This window comes from Vulpes lagopus, chromosome 1 (assembly GCF_018345385.1).
Source record: "Vulpes lagopus strain Blue_001 chromosome 1, ASM1834538v1, whole genome shotgun sequence".
NCBI lineage: Eukaryota > Metazoa > Chordata > Mammalia > Carnivora > Canidae > Vulpes > Vulpes lagopus.
The window spans coordinates 165,852,739-165,866,256 of record NC_054824.1 but is presented as its reverse complement, the minus strand read 5'-3'; the positions used below and the strand labels follow the sequence as shown (position 1 = coordinate 165,866,256).

At 35.8% G+C, this 13,518-nt stretch overlaps 1 protein-coding gene across 7 annotated transcripts in view; it reads right to left on the bottom strand.

The window, feature by feature from the left end:
* Positions 1-13,518, bottom strand: part of TDRD5 (tudor domain containing 5) — a 91,619-nt gene that overhangs the window by 34,471 nt on the left and 43,630 nt on the right. For 5 of the 7 annotated variants that reach the window (XM_041747784.1, XM_041747946.1, XM_041748037.1 and 2 more), the window contains exons 10-14: positions 9,601-9,813; positions 8,781-8,847; positions 3,998-4,198; positions 3,254-3,412; positions 1,071-1,232 (exon numbers count right to left, since the gene is read on the bottom strand). In XM_041747784.1, coding sequence (XP_041603718.1) covers positions 1,071-1,232; positions 3,254-3,412; positions 3,998-4,198; positions 8,781-8,847; positions 9,601-9,813 — 802 coding nt within the window. The remainder of the gene's footprint in view (positions 1-1,070; positions 1,233-3,253; positions 3,413-3,997; positions 4,199-8,780; positions 8,848-9,600; positions 9,814-13,518) is intronic. The other 2 variants (XM_041747697.1, XM_041747865.1) reach the window with 2 other exon arrangements.

Here is a 13,518-nt window from a genome sequence, read left to right as displayed (position 1 = left end):
GCAGGTTTTTCATATGATGTTGCCATCCTGATTACAATGATGGTTACACAAATCTATGCATGTATTAAACTGACAAGACAAATACATGAGAAGAAAGTCAAATTTACTCTACGTTAATTTATTTTTTAAAAAAGGAAATACTAACACTAGAGAAAATAAAACTCATTCAGGAAGGGAAAAGTTGCCACAGCATACTATTTGACTGTCAACAGCACGTACAGTCATAATAATGTAAATATTGAATGGTCATCTAGTGGAAAGGGTGGGACAATGACATTAGTAAGATAGGAGACCAGGGTACAGAAATTATACATTTGTGTGTGGTGGGGTGAAGGGATGAAAGAGAAGTAAATCTTTCACAGAGGGATGTAGAACTGAAAACTCAGGAAATAACAATCTAAACATGGTATTTAATGAAAGAAACAGAGGTAAATCCCAAAAGCAACAGCTAAAAAAGAGACAAAAATGGTTGCTCTTGGGGCACCTGGGTGGCTCAGTGGCTGAGTATCTGCCTTTGGCACAGGTTGTGATCTGGGTACCCAGTCCTATATCGGGTTCCCTGCATGGAGCCTGCTTCTCCCTCTGCCTAGGTCTCTGCCTCTCTCTGTCTCTCATGAATAAAATCTTAAAAAAAAAAAAAAAAAAAGGGAAATGTTTGTAAATACAAAATGCAGAGGGGTTATGGGACACTAAGATATATGTACATAAACATAAGGTTAAAATAAAAATAAAATACATCCTCTGAAAAAGCTGTCAACATTTTTCCTGTTGGGTTCTCCTTATATTGTATCTCAGTACTAGTTTCTAATCACTGTATAATTCTTGAAGACTGCCCAAAGCAACAAGATAGAAACTTAACACATCAAAGCCGGATAATGCCTTTCCTTTTTTGTGATCAAGGCTATGTGGCTTCAACTTTGGTGTTGGTGACTGTTAAAGAGAAAATGTAAATCATCTGTGAAAGATGCTCTGAAGGTACTGAGAGCAGAAATGAAAGAGCTATTTTACTCTAGTCCCCCTCACTTAAGAATTAGATTAATTACATTTTCAAACAACTTTCCTTCTCCTACCTCATTTTCTTCCTTCAGATCCTTTAGTTCTGGGATGGACCACTGTGAGTCTTCTTCACAGTTGTTATCTTGGGTTTTCAAAGAACTGAATTCAGAATCCTTTAATGGCTCCTTTAACTCAGATTTAAGGTGACTGAAAGTCTTTGCATCATTAGTATCTTGCTAGTAGATATGAAAGAAAAATTATTTTATTTTCTGTACTTGTGCTGTTTCTAAAATCTGCATGCCTATACATCTGGGAGGAATTTTTCACTATGGTTCATACGAAAGCTACATTATTTTCTAACTTTATCCATGACCCTCCATCTTCCTATCCTGCTAAACTAGATCAGCCAAAAAACATTTACAAAGCACACATTATGAGATGTATACAGGGTAACTCTGAATCTAAAGATGAATGCAGCAGGTCCCTACTCTAAAGGAACTCAAAATATAACAGAAAGATACACAATCAGATAATCACTGTACAATCTTCAGTGTAGAGCCATCACAGAAATAGGATCAAAATATTATTGGAGAAGAAGATGCCTTAAGAAGATACATTGAAGGAAGTAATACAACCTGTTAGGATGCTTAAAAAAAGAGTAGGAATTATAGGGAATGGGGTATACAGAGGTAGGGAGTGGGTGGGTATGTGGGGTGTGTGTATATAGCACATGGGATACAGGCTGAGGTGGCCTTAGTTGGTTCTTGTCTTTAAGCCACTTAAAGACAAGAACTTTAAGTCTTATCCTTTTATAGGAAAGATGGCCTTATTTCATTTCTGAGGCTGAACTATGATTATTTGAATACATCACCACATTGATGAAAGAATATTCTAAAAATTGTAAAGGTTGTATTCAATTCACTACTTAAGTATCAGGAAATATAACTGTTCCACCAAACAAGTATTAATTATTAAGAAAAATTCAGGCTTCAGGAAGATCTATGGACCCAAGAAGCCTAATTAATTTTAATATAAACTAGAAATCTACCATTCTTATACTATTTCAAACATGCAAAAGTAAACATTTGTACCTATTTTTCAGAACAGGTTAACCTCCCAGTGGTCAAACTGGCCTCCTTTTTTATCTAATAGTTAATAAATGTCTAACTAAGAACATAAGATCATCTCTACAATTTTATTTTACAAGTCAGATATATAAAACATATTTAAACAAGATAATATTTTCAAATTTTATTCAATGAAAATAAAAAGCCTTGCTGGGCCCAAAACCACTTTGGCTCTCAACCAAACACATCCTATATTCATCCTGTATTAGCTCAGTACTTGTTGTCATGAGGAATATAAGACTCAGAGGACATGTTTACTTATTCGTTCAAAAATCATTTGTGCTTCATTTTACTTCTATCTAAAACAGGAATACAAAAGTACCAACCCAGTAAAGTGATCATAAAGATTAGTCAGTACATGACAGTGCTTAGAACAGTCCCTCCCATGTAGTGCAAGTTCAATAAATGCTACTGCTGTTAATTTTTAAAAATTTTTATGACTACTACTGTTGGCTGGAATAAAATATAATAGTAATAGCAGTAGTGATAATAATATGGTTATTAACCATGAGTGGGCATCACTAAAAGGTTTACAGAGAAAGTAAGAAATGAAACACTAGAAGAATCTGAGGCATGCAGAGGGAAGAAGAACAGCATTCAGGTTAGCCTTGGTGAAGTCACAACTGCACCAAGGCAGTAACGGAATTTAGTGTATGTGAGAAATTGTATAGGAGAAAGCATGAATGCAGCAAAGATTTAAACTAGCAAATAATGAGAGGCAAAATACTGTTAAGTTCATTGCATAAAGTTCCCAAACTTTCTTAGGTTTGGAAAGCCTCAGTTTCCACACCTGTTAAATAAAGATAATTGCAATTCTGATGCAAAATGTGAGGTATTAAAATTTAAACATGTTTGAGAATGAAATAAAATATGTTTCATATTATGGATGGCTTTATTAAAAATAATTTTTATCTTGAAACATTACATATGAAAATAAATCCATTTACCTGATTAAAAAAAAAAAACAAAAAAAAAATAAGGATAATTGCAGTAACTATATGACAGGGTTCTATGAGGATTAAATAATAGATTATGCTTACAATGCTTTTTATAAAGTCTGTCACATAATAAGTATCCATTAAATGTTAATAATAATAAAAATAATTATAATAATATTTACAAAAACTTACCAGGGTAGGTAATTCATTCTCCTTTGATTGTGGACTTATCTCTCGGTCTTCATTAAAATAGTGCTGCTGGGAAGGACAACCCAGTTCTGTCAAGACCACATCTTCTGGCCCTGCACTGGATTTAGTATATAAAGCTAAAGGGTTGAGTTCTCTGAAACCCTGCAATTAATACAAGGATGGGTTTAATTAGAGAAAAAGTGAAAAAGTTAGCACTAGCACTTCATAATTTTCAAATGTTGTAGAAATGTATTATTTTATAAAATTTAACAGTTAAAAAAATTTCAAATCTGAAACTAATGTGTAGTATTTGTTAGATAACTGAGTTTAAATTTAAGAAATTAAAATTTTTTAAATTACATATTGAAAATTTTTCCTAGGCACAAAAATTATCAACATCAATATTAACAGCGATGTAGACATCACTATGAATACTTGCAAAATAAGAGTGTTGTCTTTTCTAGGAAGACCTCAAATAAATAATTTGAGGTAAGATAGAATCCTCAAATCAATTATTTAAAATAAAAGTATTCACATTAAAAAAAAAAAAGTATTCACATTATAATCAGCCAAAGGTAGTTTTTTGGGGTCATTTGAAAATTAAGAGTGTTTCTGTATGAAGAAGGCAGGCATCTCACAGATACCTCTAAGATTAAAGGATCTATCAAATAATCTTATTAAATTATCTTAGACCTTGAAGTGTTTAAAGTAAATAAAACATTACAAAACACATCCAGACTGCTCCACCTTAGAAGGGACATTTTCTCGGCATACAATAGCATGGCCCTCTGTTCTCAAGACATGATGGAAATAGACATCTTCATTTGAGGATGTATCACACAGAAAAATGTTAAGGATTCCATCTACATATTCATCCACTACCCCCACTAATGGCTTCAAACCACACAACTTCTGGAATTGTATAATAGCTCTGGATGTCCAATGTTCCTGAAATATAATCAAGATATGAGATTGAGATGATAAATTCAAACATGAATTATAGTAACCATACACAAAAATAAATTCCTGATGAACTAGAGATTTTAGTGGAAAAATAAAACCATAAAAGTACTAAAATAAACCACTACAAGATATTCATGATTTGGGAATAATAAAAGTCGTAATAAAGGGGAAATTATGACAAATGTGATTATGCTGAAAATTTTATTATTTATGTGGTGGAAAACTTTCATTTTCAGAAATGATTAAGTTAAATTATTGGACTAACCCTCCCACAGAAACTACTAAAATTCAAAATAAAATATTTTTTATTATGTCCGAAAGCATGAAAGAACTGTCAAGAGAGTAACAAATCATCAGGACTGAATTAAAGGGAAAGTGAGAATTATTTTGCCTTCAAAAGGAAAAGAAACTAGACTTCACAAGGATTCACAGTTCAATTTTCACATCACCTGACATTACACAAATCCTCAAGTTGTTCATTTAAAACACATATACCCATTAACATGGGTCAGGACTGGTAGTATTCCTAGGTACCTGACAGAAGCAAATGCAAATCTCTCTAGAGGTAGGCAATCTCAGCCCATTATTCAAAAATTCTTACAATTTGTCAAAGACAATGAACAGTATTTAGGCAAAGATAAAAGGCATACCAAGAAACAATCACAAGTAAAAACAAAGAAAAACAAAATAAACCTTCAGAAACTTTAGATATTTGATTTTTAGACAATTATAAAGCAACTAAACTTACTACACTTAAAGTAAAAATAAAAAAGAGATGAACTTGAAAGCTTCCACAGATCAGCATCTATAAAAATTCATCTAGCAAAATCACAAAGAGAGCTTTTAGAAAGATACAATAACCAAAACTTAAAACCTAAAAGATTGATTCAGTAGCAGATTAGATATAAAGAGTAAATCAGTAAAGTGGAAGATAATCTGGAAAAAAAATACCCAGAATGCAATATGGAAAGACAGAAATAGGTAAAATACAGAAGAGTTTTTAAAATATGGAAGATTAAATTGAGAAAGTTTAACATACTTTTAATTGTGTTCCCAGAAAGAGATGCAGAAACAGAGAGGAATATAAATATGAATAATGGGGAAAAGACTATAATAACTGAAGAGATGATGGCTGGGAATTTGCCAGATTTAATAAAAAGTAACAGCACAGAAAAGGGGAGTTCAATGAACCACAAAGTAGGATAAATAAGAATAAATCCACACATAAACATACTAAAACTGAAGACACAGGAAACAAACAGGAAATGCTAAAAACAGCTACAGACAAAAAGGACACTGCCTTCAAAGGAACATCCATCAGCCTGATGGCTGACTTCTCCAACAAGGTAAGGGAGATGGGAAGCCATTAGATTATCTTCAGGGCACTAAATACATTCCCTGTCAACCTAAAATTCTCTACCTAGTGAATGTACCTTCTAAAAACAAATGCAAAATTACGTTTCCAGGTAAGCATAACCCTCACAAAATGAAATCTTTAAGGAATACAATGCAAATAAAAGGAAAACCTTCCCAAGGCGCTTGAGTGGTGAGAATGAAGAGCAAAGAAATGGAGAAATACATGACTAAATCTAAATGAACATTATTTAATGTGGTCAATCCCTTGAGGGGTTTAAAACAGTAACAATTACACAACAAAAATAGATCAGAAGAGGAGGTTAAAGAAGAAAGTGTTCTAATGTCCTCACATGGTTACATACATATGTGTTGTATTTCCTAAAGTAACCCTAAAATAGGATAGTGTGTTACTTAGTAGAATGATTAGAAGACTTTTCAAAATAATGCATGCAACGTGAGAAAGAAAAATAGGTAAACTGGTGATGTTTTACCAGGGCCACTAGGTTCTCCCAGGGCTGGCAGAGTTTAGTAGTAGTCTAGGGATTTGAGCAGACTGCAGTTGCTGATTTTGAAACACCCACTGTGGCTCCCTCCCTTCAAGGATTTCTCCCTTAACTCCTAGAGATTCCACCAGTCCCAAAAAATGTCCTCTAACTCTTCAAGCCAGCAAGGCTATAGATGAGGGAGCGATCCCCGATAGAAGCTGAAAATTTACCCTGCCAGCTTGACTTCCAAGGGTAGATTTCTGCTTTTCTGTTGCTTTGGATTTTGCCTATGGGAATATTAGTCCCACCATGTTACTCTTTTGTTACTCTGCTATTACCAAATGCATTAACTACTTTTGAAACCAGAAAAAAAGAAAAAGTGAGGTTCATTCGTTTAGTCAAAGATCTTTATTAAGCACCTAACATGACACAACCATTGATCTAGGCACTAGAGAAACAGTGAACAAATAATGTTCCCCATCTTAGAAGCTTATATTGTGAATCTGAACAATTAAGATAATACCAGATAGTATTATAAAGATAAATAGCAATGAATGACTGAAGTAGAAGTGTGTACTGTAAATCGGCTGGTCAAGGAAGCCCTTCTTGGTAAATAATATTTGGGCTTAAATTCTGAATGACAAAAGGGGCCAACCAGGAGAATTCTTTGAAGAAGCTATTCCAATGAACAGAGTGGGCAAAAGCCCTAAGGTCAGAAGTATTTCAGGAAGGAAATAAGAAAACAAAAAGAGAAACAAAACTGGAAGCCATCTGGCTAATATGAGAATAATGAACACTGGCTCCAAGTGGGTCACAAATTTAGCGCTAAGCTTCCTGATGGAAATAGTAAAGAGAAACCTAGTCAAGGCTAAAATGCACCCTAAAAAATAATCCTGAATATAAACTTGCACAAAAATGATAACTGCATACAGTATTTACATACTGAAAAATCAGAACAGATTGAATAACAATAAAGGGACAATTAATCTAGGATATACATTAACCTAACATTGCTATGACTATTAAAATTGAGAACTATGGTAACATATAAATTTATGCTATAATAATGCTGAGTTAAGAATATAAAATACTATTTTATGTAATCCTGAGAACCCTACGAAAACTCTGACCCTCAACATCAAATAAACCAAACTAAAAGAAATACATCTAATTTCTAAATTGAAAGTGTTTGAAAGGTAGAACATATTTCTTTTTCTTTCCTCCATTCTGTTTTTCAGATAAAAATTTTAAAGGATTAATCCAAATATATGTAAGCAACTGGTAAATTAAGGTTAAACAGACAAATGTAGTGCAAAAAGTGTGTATGGCATATATAATTAAGAGTTCTGGGGTCCCTGGGTGACTCAATCGGTTCAGCATCTGCCTTCAGCTCAGGTCATGATCTCAGGGTCCTGGGATGAAACCCCATGTCCAGGGTCCCTGCTCAGCAGGGAGTCTGCTTCTCCTTCTCCCTCTACCCCTGCCCCCTGCTCATGCTCCCTTTCTCACTCTTGCTCTCTCAAATAAATAAAATCTTCAAAAAAAAGAAAGAATTCTGAGAGAAAACATAAAGTTAGGTGTATGATAATCATAACTACTTAGACAAATATACCTATATGGATGAAAATGCCTCCTGCTTCATCCGACTCCAATGATCTTGCACAGCTATGTTACTAAAGAATTCTTTAAAAAACATATAACTGAGTATGGTGGTTCCCTAGTATGTCCTTTAATTGCTCCCCAGCATCTAAAGGACAATGCCCAGACTCCTGAACACGGATACGGATCCCCACCTCAGGGTCCTGTCCATTTCTCTCGTATCACTTGCCATCCACCAACTCCAGCTCATTTACCGCCATGGAAACAAAGAGAGCCATCAAATTTGAGATGTTTTGTTACCCTCCCTTTAGCTGAAACATCTTTCTTTTTTTTGTCTAGTTATAGTCCTAATCTTCTTTCAGAGAATTCCACTCCAATACCACCTCTACCACCTCCAAGGAGGTAGCCACTGCCATCCGTGGGGCCATCATCCTGGCCAAGCTTTCCATCGTCCCCGTGTGACGAGGCTACTGGGGGAACAGGATCGGCAAGCCCCATACTGTCCCATGCAAGGTGACTGGTTGCTGTGGTTCTGTGCTGGTGCGTCTCATCCCTGCCCCCAGAGGCACTGGCATTGTCTCAGCCCCTGTGTCCAAGAAGCTACTGATGATGGCTGGTATTGACGACTGCTACACTTCGGCCAGGGGCTGCACTGCCACCCTGGGGAACTTTGCCAAGGCTACTTTTGATGCGATCTCCAAGACCTACAGCTATCTCACCCCTGATCTCTGGAAAGAGACTGTGTTCACCAAGTCTCCCTATCAGGAATTCACTGACCATCTTGTAAAGACACCAGAGTCTCCGTGCAGAGGACCCAGGCTCCAGCTGTGGCTACCACATAGTTTTATACAAGAAAAATAAAAGTGAATTAAAGCTTGTTTAAAAAAAAAAAAATAGCACTACCGTGAACAGAGAAGTGCACTCCTCCTCTTGCACCTCCAGCACACATTATAAATATCTCTACCTCAAATATGACACAGACAGTGATTTCTGTCTTCATGTCTATCTTCCAGACTATTCACAACGATTTCTTTTAAGGCTTATTTCACATTTTATTTTTGTATCCTGAGATCCTAGAACTGTTCTCAGCATCAAATGTTTGCTGATCAAATAGAGAACAAACATACCTCTACTGGTCTCACCCAAGCCAAAGAACACGGGATAGCCTGAGCTGGAAGCTTTGTGTAGCACCACCTGCAAGAGATAATCAAATACACAAATATTTAATGATATTTTAAAACTATATTTTATGGACTCTCTAATCCATTCTTGATTTTAGCTATTCATATCACTTCAGAGTATTTTATTCATGCATTTTTAAGTTAATGTCTTATACTTTAAAGCAATCTAAGGAACAAAATTTTTAAACATAACAGCCTTTGAAAGCTATGTAATTAAAGTAAAGGGTGGAATAGACCAATCTTCATGCTACATAAATGCAACTTTTAGCATGACCCCAAAAATTTATTTATTTATTTATTTATTTATGTATGTATTTATGTATTTATTTATTTATTTACGAGAGAGAGAGAGAGAGAGAGAGAGAGAGAGAGAGAGGGGAGGCAGAGACATAGGCAGAGGGAGAAGAAGGCTCCATGCACCGGGAGCCTGACGTGGGACTCGATCCCGGGTCTCCAGGATCGCGCCCTGAGCCAAAGGCAGGCGCCAAACCGCTGCACCACCCAGGGATCCCCAAAAATCATTTTCTTAATAAGAGATTGGAATTTAGTCTCATGGTCCCTTCAGATTCACAGTCATGTGAAAGAAGACAGGCAATTATAAGACCCCTGTGAAACTAAGTGACCATATACCAAGTCCATTTGCACTAAGAACAAAGAGGGATGCAAGGGAGGAGGCAAAAGAAAAGGAAGAGCAATCCTAACTCCATGTAGCTTCAGCAGGAGGTATCAAAAGTTAAGAATAATTTATTAAGATTTGTTAACTCACTTGAGAAACCTCAGGGAAGACTTCTGAACAGTTCCAATATTTCCAAAGTCTGGGTAGAATACTTCAACTTCCTGTTTCCCAAGGACTCGGTGGATAATGACCCGATACCACCACTTATCCTCAGAAATCCTTACACAACAGAGATGTCCTGGTTGGATAAAACACTCGGGCATGGCATATCGATCAGAAACCAGCTGGTTAGAATAGCAGCGCCTACAGAATTCCATCATACAGGGAATTACACAGGGGACAAAAATATCAAGATCATTTTTACTGATGTAACAAGAGCAAGAAAGTCTTGGCCAAAAGAAAAAAAAAATCCCCACTTTTTCTGATTTGTTAATGTTTATGAAGACTAATTAATTTTACTTTCCTCTTTCTTATCCCAATCTCTTCAACAACAATCCTCTTCAAATAGAAGTTATACACTCATTTAAACTCATACTCTCTGAACAAAATGTAATCCAACTTTATGCCTCAGCATTTCCTAAAATGGGTGTTTTTAAGACATCAATGGTCTGTTCATTCCCAACTCCAATAGCCTGTCTCCCCGGTTTTTGATATACTTGCTTTCTCTGTAGCATGACCTCTGACCCCATCCTCTTTCCATCTCTATCCTAGTTTCTAAGACATTGGCTCTGTAATTGCCTTAAAAGTTTGGGTTCTCTGGGCTCTTCTTTTTAGGAAGTATATAGAAAGTATAAAACAACAAAAACTTAGGCTTTGGAGCCAATGACATGCGCTCAAATCCTGACTCCATCATTTACTATCTGTGTAACTTTTTTTTCAGTTTACTTGCTGAGCACAGAGAGAATAATAAAACCTTATTTCAAATATGTGAATGTACGGCAGAGAGTCCAAATACAGTAAGCACTCCTTAAATATTATTATTCTTGCTGTATACAGCACCATCTCACCCATTTTCATATCTTATACCACTACAGATAAACTGGTGATTCTCCATCTCAATCTTTAGACCCTGAATTGCTTCTGACTTTACAGATGTTAGTTGTCCCCCAATTTTCATTTTCCTTGCTTCTTCCCCTAGTAATAGAATCCCAAATTTTAACTGAGCCATTCAGATTTCCCAGGCTCCCTTGCATCTAGATGTGAATAATAAGTTCTGGGCAATGAAATGTGAAAAAAAAAAAAAAGTAAAGTGCATTATTAGTATGGTAAAATTTATGTGTATTCTACCACAACTTAGAAAAGTGTAGAAATCTGAAAGTATATTTCAAAGAAAATGGCATGCCTCCAACCTCCTACCCTCATCTCTTTCTCCTTCCCACCGGCTGGAATGAGGGCCTGGTAGATGTAGTAGCAGTCTACATCCTGGACCATGTGGATGGGGCAACACACTGTCTGGGATAGCAAGGCAGGAAACACTTGCATCCCTAACACCATGAAGCTACCCTATCAGTCTGCATTGCTTAAATATGGACTATTATGGGAAGAAATCAATTTTTATCTTCTTTATCCTACTATGGCTAAGTTATGTCTTTGTAACAGTGGCTACATCTAATCCTAACTAATATTGTCCACTCAACATTGTCAATTTACCTCATAGTCACCTTAGAAGCACCAGGTGCAAAATTCTAACCCAGCTGAAATCTACCCAATCTCTAAACACGAGTTTCATACTCTCCCTTTCTGGCTTATCCTTCTCAACCCCATTCTTGTCACCAAGACCTGACAACTGTACTTTCTGAAATTCTCTACAATTTCTCTCTTCCTTTCCACTCTCAGTCTCTTACCAAGACTAGCAGAGTAAGAATGCCCTTCTGTTCACTCCGTCCATCTTCCACCCTGCAACTAGAGTTATCCTAAAATACAAATCTGCTGATGCCCCTACTTTCTTAAAACCTTCAGAGGCTCCTGTCTACAGAATAAGCCAGAATTTCTTCCCATGGTGTTCGGACTCCAGCTCCTCCTCAGTATTCCAGTTTCACATTCAGTCACTGTCCACCCAGCCTTATGCAGTGGTGACATCACTCCCCTATTTGTTGCTCCCAGAGCATAATGCCCATTGTTAATGCTGGCCTTGGTGCCAGGGATTGGGCCTGTACATACCTACCCACACCTTCTTGACTGGCAAATTCTTGTTTTTTAAGCCTAGCTCAAGTATCTCCTTTGTAAAGCTTTCGTCCACCTCGCCCAGGCAGAATTACCACCTCATGCAATATCCCTCATATCCCCTATCTTCCCAGATAATCGTGGTGTTCACAAAGGCAGAGACCCATGTCTGTCTTCTCCTTATACCACTCATGCCTCAACATCCCAAGCACACAGCAGATATGGTATTAATAGTAATAGCAGCCAACATCTGAACTAGACTCGGTTCTAAGTACTTCAACCTTCACAAGTGAGGAGGCAGGTACTACAACTATCTTTACTTTGGAAATAAGGAGACTATGCTTAGAGAGTTAAAATAACTTCAAAGTCACAGAGCAGTAAGCGTGCTTTAAAACATGTACTAAATATTATAGGCATGCTGCAATGGAATATGTGATAATATTTTTACTAAGTGATTATGTGACTTACATTATGCCAGGTGTTCTTGGATGAGAGATGAGTACATAATAAGGGAAAATTAGATTAAAAAATGGAATTTTCTTGAAGAGGTACATAATAAATACTCTTATATGTGATACCAATGTAAAAATCAATTATTTATTATTTATTTACTGTTCATAAATAAATCTAAAATAATTACAATGTGTACATTTTACATGATGTTTACTAAGAAAGGACATTTTTCAGCAGAGAAAAGAGATTAGCGTAGTTGTTCTCCAAATCCCTGGGACCCTAATGCTCTTTCAAAAAAATCCCTAAGATCAAGGGTATTTTAATATTTCAGTATCACTGTGAAAAATAGTTATTTGCCCTTTTCACTGTGTTAACATTTGCAATGATGGTATAAAAGGTGCCCTGACCAAATCAAGGCAATAGCACCAAACTTTACTAGTAGTCATTTATAGGTCACTGCCATGTACTCACAATAAAATAAAAATTTTAAAAAGTAGACAATGGCATTTAAGAATATTCTTGATAAAGTAATAAAAATTAAGCTTATTAAATCTCAATCACTGAACAATATTCTCTGTGACAAAAATGGAATTACTATACACATAAAACACTTCTCAAGTTGTCTTAAGGAAAAGCACTTATGCATTTGAGTTGTGCACTGAACTAGTTGCTTTTTTTGTGTGGAACATTTTTACTTGGAAAATAAACTAGCCATTGTTTTCATGGAATACCATTTTTGCTTGAAAGGACCATTATCAAGCTATGTTTATTCAGACTTAGGTATCTGACACACAATTTTCTAAAAAATGAAGTGAGCCTGTCACTTCAAGGAAAACACTGACAGTATTTGTCATTAATGATGAAATTCAAGGCTTTGGGGTGAAAATTATGATTTTGGACATGTTGCATCTACCACCATGAGTGTGACAGTTCCCTAATATGTAATACTTTCTGATGAGTTTAGTGGTGATATTAAAAAATGCTGAAGATCTACATAACTCAGCAAACCAGTATTTTCCAAATTACCAATGCATGTTTTAATATTATTAATGGAGTAAAAGATCCTTTCAGGGCCAGTTACATTGATCCCACACTGAGAAGAGCCTTATGTTTGCTTTAACGTCCTGTTATTCCTGTCTCGAAATTCTTAATAATTTTTAAACTTGGCACCTTGCATTGTAATTTTGTACAGGAGCCTGCAGTTGCATAGCCAGTCCTGGATGCATTCAAAGTGCAAACGAAAACCAATGGATTTTAACACAGTAGGGTATGAAAAGTTCAAATTCCACATTGCAACTAATCTTTAAAAAACTACCATTTGCCAAGTTTTGGAATGTTCACAAATTTTCTGAAAATATCAAAGAAGATTCACAATTTTCTGAAAAAGCAATT